Raw genomic sequence first — 23,234 nt, 5'->3', positions numbered from 1 at the left:
TAATAATTTTCGTCGTATATTCGATCGAACTCGAGTGGTTGTTGAATTGTCGTATTCGCAATTACACGAATATCCGTCACAACAGCGAAAACAAAGACGTGATGCGATATAAGGAATGCATAGTTCGATACGAAAAATTAGAAATGATGTAGATAATTGATGTAGATGTACCAATCTATCCAATTACATAAAATTCTATTATATTCATTTTATTACGGGGCAAAAGAATTTTATATAATTTAAAATTATTAATCATTTCATAAATATTATTTTAAAAACAAAATGTTTCGGTAAACATTTATCAGATCGTGTAATCGAGCCATCAACGATACCGTCGTTATCGTTATTTTGAAACTAATGGAACGTCGTTTATTTATTTAAAATGGCGTCAATAGTTAGCTACGTCGCTATCTGATTCAGATCCCCTATCTCATCGATATGATCAATAATCCTATCCTATCGTAATCCACCTCGTTTCTTCTTCCAACGTGGCTATTGAACACGAATTGAAAAAAAGAAGGAGATTTCTTTGAACTCTGGTGAAATATAGCGCCGCCATTAAGTGTGGACACTTTTGGCGAGAGCGGGGAAAGAAACAAAGTTGGTGAACGAAATAACCGTGGCGGAGGAGGAGAATTACAACTAGGAGAGAAAGAATTACCATTAGCAGACGTTTTCTCGCGGTGTCGGCGATCGATACACGAGCGAAAGCGGGGCAAGAAAGTGGAAGAGTCGGGGTTTCCGAGGGAATTAATCGCGACTGAAAAGTTTGGAGCGCGGTTGTTTGCGGATTTTCCGGGTGTGCTAACGAGCCGCGAAACTCCGGGGCCCCCTCCTGAAATAAACGAGTCAAATCCCCGAATGGCCCGGGCGGAACGAGCCAACTGCGCCAACGATCGACCTGTCGATCCTCGCCAACCCGCAAACTGTTCTGTAAAAACAATTGCTGTAATTTACGACCACTTTCCCTTTCTGCCCAGATGTCTCTTCTTTCGCAGCCTCGAAATCCTCTTCGTTCGGTCGAGAAATTAAGAGAAATTAAATTTCGACGATATTCGAATGCTCGAGCGTTGGATATTTCTTGAATTATCTCTTAGAGAAATGGCAATTGTGCTTTATATAAAATTCACGAAGGTATTAATGGATTCGTTGTTGTTGTTGTTGTCTTGAAAAAATGAGATGAGAATTGGTTGATTTACAAAGAAATTTCTTATCGAGGAATAAAATTGTTACGTTCAATTATGCACAAATTTTCAAATTATGCTTAGAATATTCAGGTTAAATTGCAGGACAACAACTTGTTTGCAACATGTTTTTGTAACTGTTCTATCGTTTCACCAATACTAATTCATTTTACGTAATACTAAAATGGCACTTTAGATAATTTATTTGTTTTTGAAATGGTCGAATATATTTCTTTATCTGCTCTGAGAAAAATATTGCGATAAAACGAAAAAAAATGCCTCTTTTTCTTTTTCACGATTTTCCTTCTTCTACGAAAAAAGAAAAAAAAAACAAAAGCGTTTAGATTAGTTTGTTTCAATTGTTCTCACACCTTGTAACACACTACACATTTACGTAACAAATTTACGAAACGATCGTTCCGTCCTTAATTCTTTTCAATTGAATTATTGATTTTTCGATCGTAGAAATTATTGGAACGTATCAAAGTTGAAGTAAATCGTACATATGTTTATGGATATCATATGTTTATCCGAATCGAAAACTTGTATCGGCTTGCTACTTGTTGCGATCCGGAATTCCATTCGCGGATTATGTAATAAGACGTCAATCGGTTCTGCTTTTCTGGCTATCATTATGCAAGAATGTTGCACGGTGGAAGCTCGGCCAACTTCAGGCCCCCCCTGAATACGTTTGCATTTAATTATTTGCGGAATTTCGTTTCTAATTAATTCTTTGAAATCGTTCATACATAATAAATTCCCCGATCGAAGTTGCTCGAAATGTCGCTCGATCGAATACAATTTCCCCTGAAGATTCCTCTGCCCGGATGAAACGTGTACGAAATACCATTACGATTCTTATTCACGGTATCACGGCTTCCTGTTATTATGGTGATTCCGAATCGACGTTTTCACACTTGGAAAATTGTCGTCAATGTTGGTCGTTGAATTGACTCGTGACGCAAAAAAAAAAAAAAAAAAAAGAAGAAAAAAAAATTGGTTAACTCAATGACGCATGAATTTTTTACGAGAGTGGGAACACGCTCGAACGTTTCAAAAATATTTTTACAAATTGTTAGGAGGGGGAAGAAGAAGGTTTCTCATCATACAAGGTAGTGGGAAGTATCGAGTTGAGTAAAGTGCGACTATTTTTTTACGCGTAGAAAATTTATACGAACGTTGGATTATTTTAGATTTTTTTTAGATTAGATTAGATTAGAATCAAACTCGCCAAGTCGTGAAATAAATTCAGGCTGAAGTTAAGCTTATTCGATTGCTGAAAAGCGAGAAGATGGAAGATAATTGCAAATTCAAACTTGAACTTAAATTTGTTTCCGAACTTGTTCTAAACAACAGTTTCCAATCCTTAATTTAAAAGTCTGATCTAAATCTAACTTAATCTTTATTTATTTAGCAAGATTATACGAAATACTGTACGAACAATATATTTTTAAATCCTGCTACTTTTAACTAATAATTTGCTGTCATTTTGTCGGGATGTGCACGCAAAGCATTCAAAAAAATCGAAAAATAATTAAAAAGTTTCCATAGATATAATAACTATTTAAACTTGCACTCTCTGGCAAAAAAAAAAGTGATCAACACTTGCCTGAATATTTCGAATCGTAAATAAATAAAGATAAAAATTTGCTGGCATTTATCCGATCCCAGCTCGTCAATCTCGGGGATTAATTCATACTCGCGTACTTGGCGCGTACAACAACGTCATTTAATAACGTCAATAACACGTGAAACGCGCAAAGAAGGAGCGTACAATAACGAGGATTCGTAAGAAAGGATGATCCGTTTACTTTGGCTATGAAAATATTTGCGCGGATATAATTTGCGCAGCACGCGACACGATCAAAAATACTTTAAATACTAATCCCCCCGTTTTACACGATGCCGTGTCCAACCTGTTTCGGGTGCAAAGTGCACGCGGTGATCGTTAAACATAATAAAGATCTTATCGCCGTGTTGATCCCGACACGTCACTTTTCATAACGATCATGGCCATCGATATCACCGGCCGATATCTCGCGTTTGTTGTTCTATTAGCCGGTGATGCGTTATCGGCGACGGGCACAACGACCAGTTACAACGAAATTAATTTCTCGATCGATATCGACCGATAATTGCCGATCAACGATAGCACGCAATGACGTGCTATCGTTGATCTCTAATGCAAGTAGTAGTAGTAGCAGTAGAGTCGCAATTAGAGTCATTGAAATTGAGGTAATCAGATATCGACGCGTTGAATTATTTAATTAAAACGATGACTGGTAGAAAGACAATACCAAAGTTATCGCTGGATCCGACGTATTAATTTTGCTACATAACTTTCGAACCAATTCATCTTGTGTGTACAATTCTGGATCGATTTTATCGCAAGTGTCTCTACGCACTTATCACGTTAAGTGTACGAATGAGAATATTTTTCTTTACGACGAGTTTTCAACGATCGATCAGAAATTCATTTTATTCACAGGTTTTTTTTTTTAAAAAACGATTGTAACACGCGAGACATAATTATTCGAAAATTCGAACGTAGACGACTTATTATTGAATGATCTATTGAAATTCTGTAGTAAAACTCATTGATCGGAAATACCGTTAATCGTTAATCAATGAATCGAGTGGAACCGGTTTCGTGGTGGGATGATTTATGATTTCGAAATAATCGTTAGATCTCTGTTAACTTTTCGTCAGCCTTTTGCTCGTATTTCGAACGTCTTATTGATTATTCGGCCGATTATTACATGTTCTTTCACGATGGTCACGAACCAACGTCATCGCGACGAATTGAAATTTCACGCAAAAATATTTCTCCAATCCTAATTACTTTTATCTTTGCGCAGGGATTGATCGATCCAACGCCACTTTTAATTATCAAAATTTAATTAAATCTCTCGGAGATATCTTTGAAAAAGCGATTAGTTTGAATCTCAAGGAGCTAATTATATTTTACATCATCATCGACATTTCCTATTCGTATCTACACGCGTTTAACAACATCAAGAATTACCCTCGTCATTCCTTGTTAATATGTTATTTTTCTCTATGTCTTCTTTTTTTTCCTCGTTTCATTCTATCCGTGGCGTAATTAATTTCATAAAAAAAAAAAAAAAAAAAAAGAAAAAGAAAAAAAGGACGCGGTCACAATTGGTGATGGCTTATTACGCGCGTGGTTTCCGCTTTGATCGACCATTGCAATTATCGTGTTTACGTTATCGTGGCTAATGTGATACATTGAATCGAAAAAAAAAAAAAAAAAAAATAATCGAACGTCTAGCCTTTTTCTCTTTTTTCGCAATAAACATCGCGATAACGTAAATAATAGGAATAAATTATTCGTTCGAGATTTATAAATAAATCTCTTCTATTATCTCTCCACTTATATTTTTTAATAGAATGTAAAAAAAATATAGTTTGAGAGCATAAAGTTTTTCTCGGTATTGACGTATTTACAAATTAATTCTTTTTATAACTTTTTTTTTTTTTCATTAACAGACAGAATCAAGAAAGAATAAATTCGAGCGAAACGAATCTTCGTTATGGATTATCGAAATCATTTTACTTTCATATATTTATCGATAAACGATAAAACTATAAACGACAATAGTTTCGTTTAGAATTCTAGTCATTTCAATTATATACGATCTAATTTTCTAACTTAACTTGATACATCATTCGTTTACCGTACTGTCGAAGATAAAGAGGATCGAAATGATTTACCCGAGGTTCGTGATTTCGCAAAAAATCGTAAATTATTCAATGGAAAAAGCGGCTTGTATAATTATGTCTATAAATAATATATATGTATATACAAAACTTATCCTCTCCTTCCTTCGTTTACATAATTCCCGAGTTCGTAATTTCGTCGCCGATCGGATACCTGTATGTACACACTGGCTTGATAATTATCCTCATTCTTTAAATATCTCGGCGAATAAATATTAGAGATTTCAGATAATAACGAGGGAAAAATTTACGACCCGATCGAACTTGATCCGAAAAGAAATTATTACTAAGAAATTATACATCAATCATTCACGATTATTAGAATATTTCTAAAAAAAAAAAATAAGAGGATATTATATTTCGGGAAATCAATTAAATTTTCCTTCCTCACCTTAACAATTACGCAAAGTTATCGATTTCATTGATTTTAATAAAATTCTAAACTTGGAACCCTAACTTTAAGGTTAAAAAAAAATATATATATTTTTATTAACAATATTAGTCTATCGAAAAATTATTATATTAATTATTCGTTAACTTAACTTAACTTAACTTATATTTAATTTTCTTTCGCAATTCTATTTCTCTTAAATCGCCACGAACGTCTCCACCGAGCTGTGTACGAGCTGTGTAAAAAGGATCTCAGGGGGTTGGAAGGGCGTGAATTTTATTAAAGAAGGGCTCGGCCGCGGTAAAAAACCTCGAGCTCGGCCCCGAAGCCGAGTAAGGATGGCCGATGAGCTCGAAATATTTTTCGGTCGCGGTGGTCGGCGCAACAGGTGCACACCCGCTTCTGGCCTCCATTAAAGTGTTTACACGGGAGACAAGAACTTTGAACCGTCCGGTTTAATCTCTTAAGCGTTTCCCGGACACGGAGGGGGAGAGAGCGGACGCCAATTGTAGGAAATATTTATGAATTACGTCATTGGTCGCACTCCCTGAACCGATGAACCTGATGCGCGGTTCATCCGACAATGGCAACGAGTTAACGACCCCCTCAAGAACAACGCGCGCTCAGGAAAAGATTTTTATTATCGTGTTGCAAGGCTAAACCATCAAGCTTCAACTATAAAAAAAAAAATATCGTGGATTTCTTTTTATGAAATTGTTTGTGAATATGATTAGAGCTCTTAAAGATAGAGAATCGCTTCATTTCTTTTTTAAAAGCAATATTATAACGCGTGAATCCAATATTTGAATCCAGATCGATCGAAAAATTATTTATTTATATCGGATTGATTAAAGTGTAATGAGATTACAGTCAGTTGAGATTTTAACGATGCTGAGAGCAGAAATTTTTACACTTATTCATTGTAAGCTAAACAAAATTTCAACGAAAATCAGAATATTTTCATTCTGAAGCGATCAAAGTTTTATATTTTCCTCGATTCTTTCTCTAAAAAAGGAAGCTTTCGCTTCTTCCTTTTTATCTTGTTTTTTTCTTAGAATTTACGGATATTTGTTTCCACTATCGAGCGCGAAAAATCTTCTCTCAGGTTTTCTATTTTCGATCTGTCTTCACCTCCTGTCTTTCGAGATATCACGGATTATCTATCACCACGTTGCCTGCGTTAATTTTTGGATATTTTGGCGCGGTTAAGTGTGCCTGAAATATTTGGGTATCGTACAGTTTAAGTGGCCCGATGTCGAAAATGTTTAACGAGGCATTTACGCCCGCCTCCTGTTTGAACAACTCGGCTCGCTCGGTATTCAAACTTATCTCCTCGTTCGACCAGTTAAATATTTTTGAATCTTCGTCCTTCGTGTGATTATCCGTCGAACGATGACGAAAATTTCCTCTCTCCGTTTGGAATATTTCCGCTCTTTTTGTTGATCCATCTTAAAAAAACAAAAAAAGAAAAAGAAAGAAGCGATGCAATTCTTCGACTCGCAACGAATCTTCCGTTTAAAATTGCATAATCGGATTATTATGTGATTTTTATAATTCGTTTTGTTCGAGTCACGTTTCGCTGTAACTTAAACGTTCTCATCGATTTGTTCCATTTATTTTTTGATGAGAATTATTATTTGTTTGATTCGATAGGAAAAGGAAAGAAAAAAGATCGTTGCGAGAATTTAGGTTTCGATTAATGTTCCCTTGAAATGATATTTATACCATTGTGGGTGTATCGTTGGAAACGTAGTAGCATTGAAAACAACTTGTACTCTCATCTTCATTATTGTTTTATGCGAAGAAATCTTCTTCGAGGGAAGAGAATGTTAGGAATGTTATTTTAAATACTCTTCAAATCTTATTTCGACTTTTGAATCTACTAAATCGATTTCTTACACGATAATTATAAACATTTTAATATCAAATTAGTCTAATTTTACGGAATCAACAGAATAGAACAACAATCGACTTAAACAAATGTAATTCAACCAGGATCCACGATGTTGAATTTACAATATTTCACAACATTAGAGAAATCTAAATCTTCCATCTCATATTCCTTCTAATATCACGTGTCTGTGCAAGATCTCTTTTATTAATTTTCAATAAGTAATAATAATTTTCCTCCAATGATAACTTCACAAACACACCAGAATTTCAAGATTTTTCCGCCAACGTGACGATTTAACCGATACGAAGGAGGTGGTTATCGATCACCCGACACGTGTCGGTCTAGACAGATTGACACGGTAACCTATCGGTTAGCCAATAATACTGAAACCTTAGTGGGACGTGGCGACATACACCGCAACCCTTAACACACCTCAGCTATGCTAAGTTGCGCGAACAACCAATTTGTCGAGCTAACACGGCGAATTTCCACCAATAACCTTCTCTTCGAAGAGAGAAGAAAATAATATCGATCGCACGACCGTGATTTAATCACTCTGTCGTGATTATCCTTAAGGCTTTAAGGTTTTTGGAAGGGTATGATATTTCGAAATGTTACAAGCAACGATGGATATACAGAATAGATCGAGAGGATGAAGATTCGATAAGAAATGGAGGGTTGCTCGAGGAATAAGAAACGATTGAACGAGTTAATGAGCATCGTTTCGCTGTATCCAATTGCCCCAATTAACAATGATAAATTATAATCAATTGCTTTTTGCTGATAGCTTTCAGTTCAAGTGCGATGACGGCCGGGCGTGGAGCATCCGAGAAGCGTTGATACATCGATTCTTTGGGAAAATGAAGTTGTGTGAGTTGATTGATTTCAATCTCTCGGTACACTAACAACGCATCACATTCCGAATACATTTGTCTCGTTTTAGGTTTTCCATCAAAATTTACTAATACTTTCATCCCTCTTTCTTCTTATTCCAATCATTCATTATTTCTAGGAAAAATTAATACATTTTTTTTTTTCTTTGGAACAAGAATATTATCCACTTCAAAGTTGGATCAAAAATTATTAACCTCGTTAAAATTTACTTCAATCCCTTGCTTATCTATTCGAAGTTATCAAGTTCATTTAATTTGTCGCGAAAAATCTCGCGTTACGAATATCTTTTTCGAGAGATGGATCGGTCGTGAACGGAGGAAGAGTTAGCGAGGGACACGTGGTGGAGGGCCGGTTGCTCTCCATTCTCTGGAAATCACGGCGGTCGTTGTCTCGTCTCTCGATCCACGCCGCTCTCTTTGCTCGCCGCTCCAAAGCTGAAATTCGAGCGCCTCCGGGTGCTGCGGTTCATTCATCATCCCGCGCAACGGAATCCACATAACTGGAACACCTTTCATCCATCACGTCTCCGAAGCACGGCCAGACGGCTTCATCCGATTATATCCGGATCCGTGGGCCCCCCTGGATCTTTATTTCAACCGCTTTCTCTCTTTCCGCGCACGTGCGTTGTTAACCTCCCCTTCCCTCCCCAATAGAATCTGTACCAGGGAGAATCTGCCATTCCACTGGATCTGCTCGTAATTAACGTGGTTAACAGTGAATAAGTATTTTGTTCGAGTTATGACAAAAGAATTATTTCAACGATTGGCTTCAGCGTCTTGCGATTTCGAGGGAAAATTTTTTTTAAAATTTTTTAAAATTTATTATCATGGATTACCAATTCAAAAGTAGCGTGATGGATTCGCGATCGTTTCTTTTTTCTCCCTCTCTTCTTTTTTTTATTTGTAGCGAACTCTAATGAATCATAGGTTGATCGTAAGGGATTCGTTAAAGCAGATTTCCTTTCTTCTTCTGGTATAAGAGATAGGAGAGGGGGAGGGGGTGGTTTTAACGAGATCGATCTCCCTTTTTCTGCATTTTCATCAGCCCCGCCAGTAGCTATTTCAGCCTCGGTGGATCGTTACAGAAGTTTTCGACTGTGAGCAAATAAGTATAAGATCGGGTTTCCAAAGAGCACTGTCGATGAGTTGCAGAAACGTTGTATCATAGAACCGAGGTCGACTTCAATAATATGTAGCTACGTTTCGGGTAGAATTTGTTTTCGATAAGATTGATTTATCTTCCTCCATTGTTTCACCTTTCGTTCGGGAAGATTGATAGTTGGCCAAGAAATGGCTGCTACCGCTGCTACTGCACTTCTTCTTCCCGATTATACGAAACGTTTTTCGAAGTAACATTAACGCAACAATGCTTCCTACAGGATCATTAGAAATGCAAAAGGGACCGAGGGGCGTTTCAAGGGTCGTTTGTCATCGAGCCAATTGTAGAGGAATCGAAAAATTCACCCTCGTGGCGCCTTCTTTCATAAATATGCGAGATAAATGTCGCATAACGCGAAATATTATTTTCTTCTTTTTTTTTTTCGAGGTTAACATCAATGGAACCAAGATAACTTTCCATTGGTATCAAATTGAATAAAATTGGATAAAAGAAGTTGTTCTCCACATTTGAGAATAATTATCAAAAATAATTTTCGAGTAAATTATTATTCGAACTCTCTCGATGACAATAATTTTCCCCGGTGAATTGAAAAAAGACTTTTAATTAAAGAAGTTCGTTACAGTATTGTTAAAAACACAAGGGGATCAACGAACGTTCAACGAATCGTTTATCATCTGTCCGAAAGAATCGAGAAATTTGCCTTCGAATCGAGTTTTTGCCTTCAAATAAAAAGGCTATTTTCTCCGCTCCGAGGAGGAATAAATCTATCGGCCGACTCGGTGATCAGATAAAACCCGCGACAATAATTAATTTTGTTGCAATCGGATCCGCGACATGCCGACGACCCGGTTCTCTCTCTCCCGTGTAGAATTATTTGCATAAGTGAAACCACTTGCGAAAGATAACGTACTAGGGTACCGGCTAGAAATCGGTGTCCGTGTTGCGTTCGAGGAAGCAGCGAGTCCTCGTTTGAAACTTTTGTCACGACAATGGGTGACAAACTCAAAGTCTCGTAAACTATTACTCGTTGATTACATCAGTGGACAGGAATGCGTGTAACATATTTATATTATTATCCTTCAACCGTTCCAATTTAATCGAATAAACGTTTGATGGAATGAAAAAATTCTCTTACTTTTATTCGATTGACGAAATTAAATTAAAATTTTGTGAAGTAACTTTTTAGATTTGTTTCGATAGGATGGATATTTCCTATAGAGTAGAGTTGTTTTAAAATTATACCTTTCATTCATGGCAATATTTTATCGTCAAACTACGCGAGCTTGAGCAAAGCATTTTTTTTTTTTCCATAGTCGCAACTTTAACTTGCATTCAACAAGTAAATAAATAAAATTCATCCGATTAAATTAAATTTCCAAGAATTGGAAACCAATTCGAACTCGATATCTTATAATCCACTTATGTGTTTGGAATGTAAAGGGGGTCAAGCATCGAAAAGCATACGGAGCGTGGAGTGCAAGCAAACTAGAGAAAATGTCTACAAACCTTGTGGAAAACACGGGCAGTATTTTCTTTCTTCCTTCGCGATCGGGGAAGGCGAGGTTCATCGAAGAGGGCCTTTCGATTTTACGCAATTCGACCTACCAATTTTTTTTCTTTTTTTCTCTTCTCAGAAACTATTCTCAGATGATTTACCGCGCAACGTAAACAAGAGCAAGATTCGTTCGTCGATGAGGAATCAATTTTTAGATGTGGTTGAAATTGCGCTGTGAAAGATAAAAGTGTAAATTTCTTTCTCGTATCTTGTTTTCCGATCGACTGTTTATACAGCAGGAATCATTAACGAATTACCGGAGAATTCGTTCGAATATATAACAACATTCGGACGCTTATACACAAAACAAACAATAATTCCGTTTTGTATCGATGTAAACTTATACTTCGAGACGATGAAATTTTCAACATTTCTTCATTTTTCATAATTTACATAAATACAAGTTTATTTTAAAAATTTAAAATCTTTCCTTTTTGCTCTATCACCATTTACAATAAAAATTTATAAGGTAGAAAATTTTTCCCCTCATTCTTCACCACATCGTCGAAGATTTATTTTATTAGGCACGAACTTCCTTGTGAAATAACGTATGGAGAGGTTTTCTATCTATCCAGAAGGAAGAGGACCCGGAATTAATTTCGATTTATGCCACGAGATTGAAAATAGTTCTTGGAACTATCGTAAATCGGTTTTTACTGCGTGTTTCACCCGCCTTATTATCCACACGGCCTAAAATACATTCCAGCCCCCCTTGAGCCACAAATTTGAGTCGCGTTCGGTTCCGCCACGAATTGCGCCACACTTTCGTCCGATCCTTATTTGCACTCATCCGAAGATCCCACGCGGGTGTTGCGTTTCCACGTTTCTACTACGCACACGCACCGCCATGCTTGCAACTTTGAGGAAAATAAAATCGAAGATTCATCGTGCGTAATGTTAAATATATATATATATTCTTTTATATAATATAAAAATAAAATAGTTTAAAAATAAAATAGTTTCGTTAAGCGAGGATGAAATCGTGAATATTTTTATTATTTTTATTATTTCGTATATAGAGGAAAATGTTAGGAATATATATCTTATATTCGAGGATTCAATGGGCACGTTTTCATAAGTTTAGGAGAATCGAAGGAAGATTTACATTCATATCGAATCATATGGAATACAATGAAATGTAATGCGATATGAAAATCGATCCATCGTGTCTATTTTCAACTCACAATTTTGAATCATCTCTTAAAGAAATTAGATCATTGATTAAAGGTAAGTTTCAACATATCTTTTAATATCGTGATAATATAAATTCATTCATTAATCCAAATATAAACGGATCAACTAACACCTTAAATCGCAGTCTCCATTTCATCGCAAATCTAACGCAAACCTAAAAATTTTAATTTCTCTTCTCCCTTTCAGGACCCCGACGCAGACAGCGATTCTAGCGTTGCATGTAATTCCGTGATCGTAAGTAAAGTCCAGAAATACTTTAGTATAGAAATACTTTACTCTAATTTTTTCCCGAGGCAAATATCCTTGGAACACGAAGAATCGGTAAGGAGGATGCACAAGAGAGATGTGCTCATTTATTGCGATTTTTAATAAGTGATGTCGATATTGAAAAACATGGTTGGAGGTGAAGATGAATTTTTGGGATACTGACTTTCCTTTTTGTTTAAAATTGTATTTATATATACAAAACTTTTGGCAAAGTTAATAGATAATAATTTTTCAATTTAATCTTCTTTAAGTAAAAATTTATATACTCGTTTCGGATCGATCCTCCGAAAAGTATCTCATAAATATATTTAACAATAGTATCTCGATTATCCTATTAGCATTTCATCCATATTAGATCGGATAATCGATTGTAATACTATGTACATATTACAAACATAATATTATATAATATAATACTATATTAATTTTAATCAACTGTCTACAATTATCTATAGATTTACATATTTACGTATTATAAATTGATAATACCAGTATTAAATTATCGTGTTTTCATCGAGTCTTTGATAATTGTTCGCGTAAACGGAATTAAATTTTTAAATTACATTATTTATTTTTATTGTTTAGTCGAAGAAGGATATTCATTTTACTTCGAAACGTTTCTTTATTCTTTTCCTTATTCCCTAGGCGAATAGAAGAAAATAATAATTAATCATAACTTCTTTCCTTCTCTCTCGATTAAATAGAGAGAAAAAATTTTAAAGTAGAATTGAAAAAAAAGAAGGAATATCTCAAAGGGTTACACTTTCAAAATTTCCAAATTTCGAAACCGATAATGCGAGTTTATTTTAAGGAAATTATCACGCAGTTCAGCATTCTTTCTTTTCTTTTTTTTTTCATTCTTTCTTTCTTCTTTTCTTTTTTTTTTCTACTTTTCCGTATTTATAATGAGCATGCGACAAGAAAAAGAGACCTCTCGATAACCCACCACACATTATTAAAGTTCGAAGATCATTTCCTCAAACGGTTTATTCTCTCTTGTTTAGTTCAAGCGAAAGGTTAATACGGTAATAGTGACTCTGAAATGTCGCGCAATCGCTTATCTTAACAAATATTCCTATTATTACCGCGAAAATACATTATAGCATTCTTTCGCCTAATTATAGTGGAAAGAATAAGCGAAGTTGATAAGCAACTGTTCGTGAAACCCAGACTACTTATCGCGTTGCAATTTGTAAACAAACTTAATCTGAACGTGAGTCGTCGAGAGTCGAAGGTTAAATGTTAAATTTCCGTTTCCTGTTCAACCATTCAGCCTCGATAAAATCGGGTATCGATCGATTTGTGAATGATAAATTATTATTAAACAGGAAACAGGAATATGGAATAACAGGAAAAATATCATTTGCAAAAAAAAAATATTCCAAATTGTATTTCATTCGATTCGAAATCTAACAATAATCTAAGAACTTTATTATTTACTGAGCTTATTTTTTAAACTGTACGATCTTAAAATAAATTATTTTCTCGTAATTGTAATCGTGTATATTGCAGCAAGGAACAATTTTAAAGAAACGAGAATAAGAAAGCTGCCTACGTATTTATTATTGTTTCAAATTTAAAATTAAGAAGAAATATATAATTAAAAACTTTTTTAAAAACTCGAAATTGTTCAGCCTTGCGAAACGAACTAATTTCAACAACAATCGATTAACAAAGAAACAGTCGAAGGTCCGCGACGAGTTACAAAATTTCTTCTCGCGCGACAAACCGTTTCAAAATCCTTCGATTCCTTTAATTTCCCAATTCGATAAAATTGGAATCGCAATTGTTACAAATTCTGATAAATTTCACTCGAGAATTTGAAATTATCGAAATTAGCATTCGAGTGATGCGGCATCTCGTCAAGTTATTACATCCGAGTCGACAACCGAGGGGTGAGGAAGAAATTGAATCGCTCGGTGTAAAAATCCAGCGGCGTAACTCCTCGCCTGTCTCCGCCGACAAATGGCTGAAGAAGTCCCCCCCTCCCCCCACCCCGATATACAGGTGTCTAGAGAGTCTAGGTCTCTCGCATAATAAAGACGTTCCTCCCTCCTTCCCTGTTGCGCGTCTTCCATAACCCCGTTGTTGCCTCATCCGACAAAAGGCATTGTTCTTGCGAGGCGGCGCAACCGAATAATTGCCTTATCGACGCGGCGCAACTTTCCTGAATTGCGTACTTGTTGCACCGGGGCCGGCTTCCCTTTACGCTCCGTGCACATCCCTCTCGAGCCCGCCAACTTCTCTTCCACCCACGTGGAACCGCGGGACGGAGGGGATTCGATTTCCTCGCGTTTCAACTCCTCCACCCTCCTCCTTCCTTTGTCAAAATTATTTATCCCGTTTAATTTTATACATAACACGCGTTTCTGAATCGATTTTTGGATCGATTATTCATCGAGATAGCTATTCCCTATTCTCGAATATTTTTGAAATTATTTATTAATGGAGAAAAGATAGATTTATTATTAAAATTAATATGAGACGTTGAGAAGTTGATTTGACGTCTCACGAGCAGTGAATATATTTATACACATATATTTCGAGGTGTTTAGAATTGTGCATTGGAGGATGTTGAAGAAATAGGTCAGGGATGGTAACTTATCTGCGACGTGCAGGCGGTAAATCGTTTCGTTTATCTTTTTGCTTCTTTGCACCCCCGTCTTCTTTTCGGGGGGTTGAATGGGCGAGAACGAGGGGCAACAAAGTGAACAAAGTGTGTGAACAAAGATGCGTGACATAAGTGCGACGCATCTTAACAGACTTTTTAGTTTTCTTAACTATTACTTATTGTTCTTCTAAAGGATTTATGAAAGATCCCCCGTCTTTTGAGAAGACATGTTTAGAAGACAATTAAACGAGATAATATATATTATCTTTGTTTTCCAACGAGGAATAAATTTTGGATAAAGTAATTTTTAAAAAGTACAATTGATTTCATAATTGCTTCTCTTAGCATCGAAGGATTTATTGGTTTGAAAAATTGAAATTAATTGATTAAATTTGTTCGTGCAATTTGACAAGTCATCCGTTATTATTAATAGGAGATTGATTTTTATAAAATGAAAACGAAATTCGCACGATATCGGAACAATATATAACATTTGATCAAAAGAAACGTTACATTTACATTTGGAGAGGAATAAATAGGATATTACAACTAATTGAACACGAATCAGCCGGTTAATTAACCGAAATCTCTATTTGGCTCTAGCCAAGGCAGCGTGAAAAGAGAAGTAGGTCGAGCCTCGTGCAGAAAGTTCCGTTAGCGGCGTTACATAAAGATTTCTACTTATTATCGCTATAAATAGAACTATAAATGCGCGAAGATCGATGAAGGAGAGAGGCGACCTTGCCGGTGCGCCTCGATCATCGTCCATTTCCAAGAAAATCGTGTACTCATCCTTCGAGCAACCCCAAAACAATGCGGTCATCGCGAGAGGGTGAAAATAGGATGTAAGATGACTGGATAGGATACATGTAATACAGTATGGTTGTGCAACGTTTCGAAAAGAGATAAATATTACGGGCACTTCGATCTTTTTTCCGGATATGTTAATCTCCGGTAATGATAAGCTCATTTTTTTGAACCATTTATATCACTTTCTAATTCGCTTTACGTTATTTTATTTTATTTCATTTATTTCGTAATACTAGCTGTGGATAATGAATTTAGAAAATTAAATAATAATCGTAACATGGACGAAGATATGCACAATTTGAATATTTGCAATATTTTTAATTGAAATTCGTTATTCTAAGAATTCTTAAGAAATTATATAATGTAAGAATTAAATTATTCAATAAGATGGATCGAATAAGAAATTCTACGTGAAGATAACAAACGATTTACGATTATACTGTCTCCGTTTTTTCGTGAATGATGTAACAATTTTCTTTTTTTTTTTATATAGCATTTCACGATTGTTTCCTTGAATAACGTTTGTTGAATAAAGAAGCGAGGAATCACACGGGAAAGGCTAAGTTTGAATAATTAAGCGATTTGTCGTGCGCACTGTCAATATTGTGTCTTTTATTATTCATCATGGCTCGTGCAAGTATGTCAACCGTTTCCGTGATTGAAGCATATAAGAGGAAGTTCGGAATGTATTCTCGAGTCATTGGATTATGCTAATGCTCCGTCGTGTACGATCAATTCGGACTTTTACCGGACAGACAGTCTGTCTCTACGTCGGTTTCCAGCCAAACAACTCTCGATCGAATATTATCGAATGGATCGTAGACAGATTGACGACACGAGGCAAAAAATTATTGGATCTTTCTTTCTTTTTCATTACTTTACTTTTAATATTCTTCTAAATTTCTATACTATTAAAAGTATACACTGAATTAAAAAAGAAAGCGAGAGATCATAATTCAGAAAAATTATAAAAACAAACAATAATTTAATTGATAATACGAATAAGAAAGTTGAGTGCTGGATAAATATTTCTATTAAAAATTCGTATAAACATTTTTCTCTTCGATCCCATACACGTAATTGAGAGTAAGTTTCTCGAGAGTCATTCTCAGAGTAATTTATCAACAACATTAACAATAACTTTACTGTCGAATAATTACTCTCATTACAATGTTCACTTGGTTCAAGAATTCCCAAGTTTTACTTTCAAATGGATACCGAGAATCATCTTCTCAACATTATTTCTTACAACTGACTACCTTATTATAGTATATAATACTTCTACCAGTATATACCGCATCGCTATAATAATTTTCACCGTTTAAAATTAATTATCTTCCAAGTGTCAGACGTTCACTCTCACCGCAATATCAATTCCTGCAATTCTCGAGAATTCTTTTTTTCCTCCCTCCTCCCTCCCTCCAAATCTCCATCCAAACTGTCGAGAATTATTTCTCAACATAATTCTCTTACATACTGTGTGTGGACACTGTCTATCGAAAATTGATCGTCCAATAATAATGTCCTCACTGTTCGAGGATTAATCTCCTTGAGTATCGAAGTCAACCAGATCGATCACTCTCACCGTTTAATGTGTCCACTCGCAAGAAACAACTCTTTCTCTCTCCCTCTCTCTCTCGAAAGAGTTTTACTCGCATATCGAATACGAAGAAAAACAGTTCTCGACACTCTTCTCACTCGAGCATTCATACTCGTAACGAACAATGTCATCGAGTCACGGTCGTGGGACAGAAGAGCAACAGGAAGCGCTCTTCCCGTTTTTGTGTTGCTAAGGTCTCCCTCTCGTCGCAATCTTGATCGAAAACGTTGCGCGCAGACAATCGCAGAATCTTCGATGGAAATGCAAACAAACTTGAAGTGACCGTGCTTTGTCACCTTGCGGGAAGTGTCAAGTGACGACAACGCATAAATTCGAGAAATGCAAAAGAAGAAGAAGAAGAAGAAAAAAAAGAGAAAAAGGAAAAAAGAAAAAAGGAAATAGAGAAAAAGACGAGAAATTGATTCTCACGGTTCACGTGTACACGTCAATTAAAAAAAAAATATGTTTCCGCTTGTGCGAAGAAAATGTGAAAATAACTGGTTTTTCTTTCTTTCTTCCTTTCTTTTCTCCCTTTCTTTTTCCTTTTTTTGGTTTCATTCGTTGAATTTATTCGCTCGATGGAATTATCGAATTCGAACGAGAGATCAATATCCACAGATAAAGATATTCTTTGTATGCATTATTATTTAATATCGATCGCATTTAAATCGTTTGATTCGTTTCGTTTCGTTTTCATTGGAAAAATCGATTGCTAAATGGTAAAATTTTAATTATTCGTTGGTAAGTATTCGTAGTAGATCGTGAAAGTTTCAACAAAAATTTCGTCCAATCCAAGGAATGATATATCTTTCCCTATATCTCTCTCTCTAATATTCCACTCATTGGAAATTTTCCATTAGTCCCGATACAACCGAGGTTTCTCAAATAGTCTCCGTTTCTCATCGTACATTTATGACTTGTCGATTCATTCTCGCAGCAAAATGAGCCTAATCAGCATTGTGTGCTGTATAATTTTGTATGTATAATGTAACTCTTAATTACTCTTTTTTTCTTTTTCTCTTTTTTTTTCTTTTTTCTTTTTGTATATAAAGGATCATTAAAACTTGCTAAGTGAAATAAATTAAATTAAATTAGATTTTTTCTTTTTTTTACACTTAAGTTTTCCATAAATGCATAAACTGTCTCTATTCGTTAACCTTCCTTCCATCTACGTGACGTTGATCAATCGCGTTTGCGCAAATTGCACAAATTGACGTGATTATGGAAAAAATTAAATATCGAATGTTGTTGTTTCCAAATGAAATATAACGCGGTATGTATATATTCACTTGGTGAATGTTTCGTTTTAATCGCTCGGAGGAGGAGAATGAAGTTTAATTTAACGAGACTCCTCGAATAATTCTCCTCTCCAATTCGAAAAATTACCAAGAACGGAAGTAATTGCTTTGTTTTTTTTCTCAAATTGTCATACTTGTTGCCATTATCTTCACCTCGCAAGGATTCATCGTACTTTAATCGTAGGAAGATCAACAAGATTTGTAAGCGCAATTTGTCGCGGCTTTGACTTCTCGACATTAAAGAAAAATCAACAACAAGAAGAAAAAGAAGAAGAAGAAGAAGAAGAAAGAAAAAAAAACTCGTAAAACTACGATTAATCGCGTGAATATTAACTTCTCTGTTGAGAATCCTCAAGGAGAATTGATTCTCTTCTTCTGCAAGCAGGTTTCAACGAAATGAAATCGATTATGCTTGCGACGATTTTTTCACGAGAAAATGAAAATGAAAAATTATCTCGTTCGAAGAGATTGAAATGGAAAAATGATCGAGAAAAATGGGAAAAAAATAAAAGAAAGTTTGTCTATTGAAATAAACTAACGAATACCACGAATAACTATACGTACGATAACATATTATCTTAATGATTATTTTTCAAATAATTCGCTCGAATAATGGCCAAGCCACGAAGAAAATGAGATGGGCATAGTTGGAATCTCGCGAGAGCCCCCCTTTCGAGCAAACTCGATAACGTCGATTCTTTTTAAGTGTAAAATTAAAATCACTCGGTGCGCCAATATTAGCATTCGTCCCGATGGATCTTATCGGTGAAAAATTTATAATTAGAATGTCTTAAGGGCAACGATCGATGTAACAGTGATTCCATATAACAGATTCTCCTTTGTTCCGTTCCTCTTAGCCTTTTTTTTCGAACTTGAAAAAATTTCGAAATTACTTTTACGCCATCGATACGAGAGAAGTGATATTGATGTGTCATTTATTAGGAATGAAGGTGCAATTATAGTTTATCACGCTTCATAAGTCACACGTGGAAATGATTGAATTGTGAAATTATGTTCGTAATTATCGTTCGAAAATTGAACTTTTTTTTTTTTCTCTTTTTTCTTTTTAAACGAGCGATAAAAATAACGCGCAGTATTATTGAAAAAAAAAAAAAAAAAAGGAAATAAAGTAATTTTCGTAATCGAGTTTAACATTAAAATACGTTACACAGTATATTTGGACTAATGGATACTTCGATTCAACTCCATTATACAAATTGGAGATACAAAAATCGCTTTTTTGATTTAAAAAAGAAAAAATTATCACGAATATTTCTTATTTTTCTTTTTCAAAATGATATTTCCAGATAGAAAAAAAATATCTATTCTTCCTCCTATTAAAAATTAAATAATTTCTTCCGCGAAACATTTATCCAAATACACAATAAATTGCGCAAATTTATAATTACATTCCAGAAAAATTATTATACATAATCGAAAATGGCGAAGAATTACGAAATTTACGAGAACAATCGGAAAAACGATCTCTCGGTTTGTACACGAAAATTTCTCCCCTATCCTCCGTCACGAGACGGGGGCCGAAAGAATAATAGAGGCGCGGAATGGAAACAGGTTCGTGTCGTCGATAACACGGGATAAAATAATTCCAGCGCCATCAGGAAGCTAATCTCAGGAGGGTTAATCAGCGTCGGAGGCCAAGGAGCCGGGTAAACTTATTCCGCGGGCGTGCCAACTTCAAAAAGGAGAGAGAGAGAGGGAGAGGGAGAGGTGGCGTCCGTGTAATTACAGGACTGGATGGACGACGGCCCCCCATCCCCCGTCTCCCGTGGGACATCGCGACAAGAGGGCACGGAGGCCTATCGACTACTCCATTTCCCCCGTCCCTCCTACCGTCTACCGCCATTTCTAACTAAATTCTCCCTCGATTCGACTCCCGGACGAAAGGGAAAACTCTTCCCCTTGGAACCCCCTTTCTTTCTCTTCCAGGGGAATAATTTATTAGGGGGGCCCCGTTTAGCGAAACGTGGACGCGAAGAAAAGAAACTTTCGAAAATCGAACAAGGAAAATCTCTCGACACTTCTACCGATAACGAGACGTTGTTGCACGGCTGAAGGGGACAGATAAAGAAAGAGGGATGCCTTTTTTAAGAATTTCTTTTTCGTCTCGCTCAAATTTCTGCTCCCTCCGATTATTCGTATCGATAATTGGAAAAATTGGATTTTTACGGAACGAAATAAGCTTGTAATATAAAAAAAAAAATTGGTATCAAAGAAAATATTGCATATTTAAAATGAACCAACTAGTATCGAGATATCGGTGGAAGAGAGAAATATAGGTTATGTTCGAGAGCGTGGTTGGATTATTAGCCGAGTACTCGAGTGAGCACGAGCATCGTCACGTTATTCTTCTTTTTCAATCGTTTCGATGATCGAATCGAAAGAGAGGAAAAAAAGTGGAAGGAGGAGGAGAAGAAGAAAAAAAAGAAGGCGCCTGTTGAGCAGCGTCGTCGTTGCACGAGTCGGGAACACGATAGCGGCGACATCGATGTTTATTTCATTGCGGGCATTATACGTTCACCGAAACGATTACATCAGCGCGGAAATTATTGTTTCCGATTCGAAACGTATTTACTACGCAGCATCGCGTACGAATCGCGTAACAGAATTCTTGCGTTCCACAAGAAATTCTGTTTCGTAAGAGTGTTTCCGCTTCAGAGCCTGTCCTTGCCAGCTATTTCGACCGAGCTGATTCGAAGCTGATCGCTTTTTTTTTTTATTGATAGCCGACCGAGGTATTGGAACGTTGTCACTACTTTGTAAATTTATTTTTCTTTTTTTAATTCGAGAATTGTTCCGATGCAACGAAAAATCGTGGAAGAACCGATAATGAAAATTCAACAACGAAAAATTTCACGACGAGGGGGATAAAATTAAGTTTCGATAATTTTTCACTTTTTCTTTTTCTTTTTTTCGAGGAGAAATATTTCGAAACTTTAACTTTCGACGTTATCTTCTTACAATGAAACTTCGTTAAGTAAAAATTTGCCACAATATCGACACTCGTATTTTACGTGTAATTACAACACCAATTTCAGAACTTCCAATATGCGTATATTTTTTTTTTTATCAGTAACAATTTTTACTTTCGACGATCATTCAAAATAATAGAACACGAACAACGCTCTTCGTTTCCGTAATTTACGTAAAACGGAAGAGAGGATTCGAATAAATGTTTCTCCAATTTTTCACGCAAGACTTTCCATCCTTTTGAGCGCCGATGTTCCGGTCTTCCTCGCCGTTTTTATCGCAACTTGATAATTATTTCGTTATCCTAACGCGCAAAAAAATCCATGCTGCTTGCCAGATAATATAAAACGGTGATTTATATTGTTGAAGTAACAAAGCAAATTAGATAATGTTCCCTAAACGATAAAATAATAATAGAGCGGGGCACATATTAATGCCGCAAGGATTCATTTCGCCTGCGCCTTCCACGACGTGTCGTTAATGGATACGCTAATAATGCATTAGAATCGTTGTTAATATTAACCCCCTAACGATACAATAGAAATTTAACACGTAACATGGATGTAACGAAGCTTGCCTTATTTGCTCGAACACCTTGTTAATTTTTGAGAAAAATTTTTAAAATTATGGAATAACTAGAAGCGATGATTGAAAAAATAATATAGCCGTAGAAGAAGAACTGTATAAATAAAAAAATAATATTCCACGGAGTGGAATTCCATAGGCGAAGAGAAAAAGGTTTCGAGGAAATTTTGTAACAGGAATAAGAGGTCGGGAAATAATTTTACAACAGAACAAGTCTAATAGTAAGCTAGCTCTAGTATTATTAACTTGAAAGGAAACAAAGAAATTTAAAAAAAAAAAATAAAATAAAATGAATTGATTAATAAGACAGATTTATAAACTCTTTTATTAAAAAAAAAAGAGAGAGAGAAAGAAAGAAAAAAAGAAGAAGAAGAAGAAGAAATTAATTTCCATAAAAATATCACGATATTTTTCGTTACACATATAAAGCAGTGAAAAGAAATGAAAACACGCTTGAGGATTATCTAATCGGGTAAATTTGCCGGTTGACACGTACACAATAAATCGGCGAGCACGAGGCAAGTCGCGCGATGTCCAGTTGATTATACGTATTATATATAATTAAGACGAGGTTTAATTAACTCTGTGGCACGTGGCGTGCAATAAATGACGCAAAAGAACCTTGACACGCAGCGGCGTACTCGTTTTCCATTAAGCGTTATGTGCAAACAATTGACCCTGTTTCACCCGTATATATTATGTTCAGGAAGCGAAATAACTTCGATTCTTCGTGGTCTCTTTCTCTCGGTTACGCGATCGGAGACTGACTTTTTTTTCTTTTTCCTTTTTTTTTTATTCCCCCCTCGAACGTGTCTTCTCCTCACAGAAAATCAATCGTCTTCTCTCCTTCGTTCAGATTTAATGAATCTTTCTTTAAATATATATATATATCGTTTATAAAATTTTAAACGAGACGATCTTTTGTGAAAAAAAAAAGAAAAAGAAATCTAGATTTAACGAGAAAGAAGCTTCCTATCATCCCAGTTTCGATATATAATATCGAAAACATTTATTGATCCGTAATATCGAATCAACGTTACGAGGAGAGAGCTGTATAATTAAATGAATCGCAAAATTTCGAAAAAGAAAAATAATGATAAAAA

General features: G+C 35.6%; 1 protein-coding gene across 1 annotated transcript in view; it reads left to right on the top strand.

Annotated features, from left to right (window-relative positions):
• LOC410732 (3-phosphoinositide-dependent protein kinase 1) overlaps window positions 1-23,234 on the top strand; it is a 468,203-nt gene that overhangs the window by 305,300 nt on the left and 139,669 nt on the right. The window contains exon 3 of the mRNA XM_026443702.1: window positions 12,159-12,206. Coding sequence (XP_026299487.1) covers window positions 12,159-12,206 — 48 coding nt within the window. The remainder of the gene's footprint in view (window positions 1-12,158; window positions 12,207-23,234) is intronic.

The sequence above is a fragment of the Apis mellifera genome, linkage group LG1 (genome assembly GCF_003254395.2).
Source record: "Apis mellifera strain DH4 linkage group LG1, Amel_HAv3.1, whole genome shotgun sequence".
NCBI lineage: Eukaryota > Metazoa > Arthropoda > Insecta > Hymenoptera > Apidae > Apis > Apis mellifera.
This window is presented reverse-complemented; position numbering and strand designations above follow the sequence as displayed.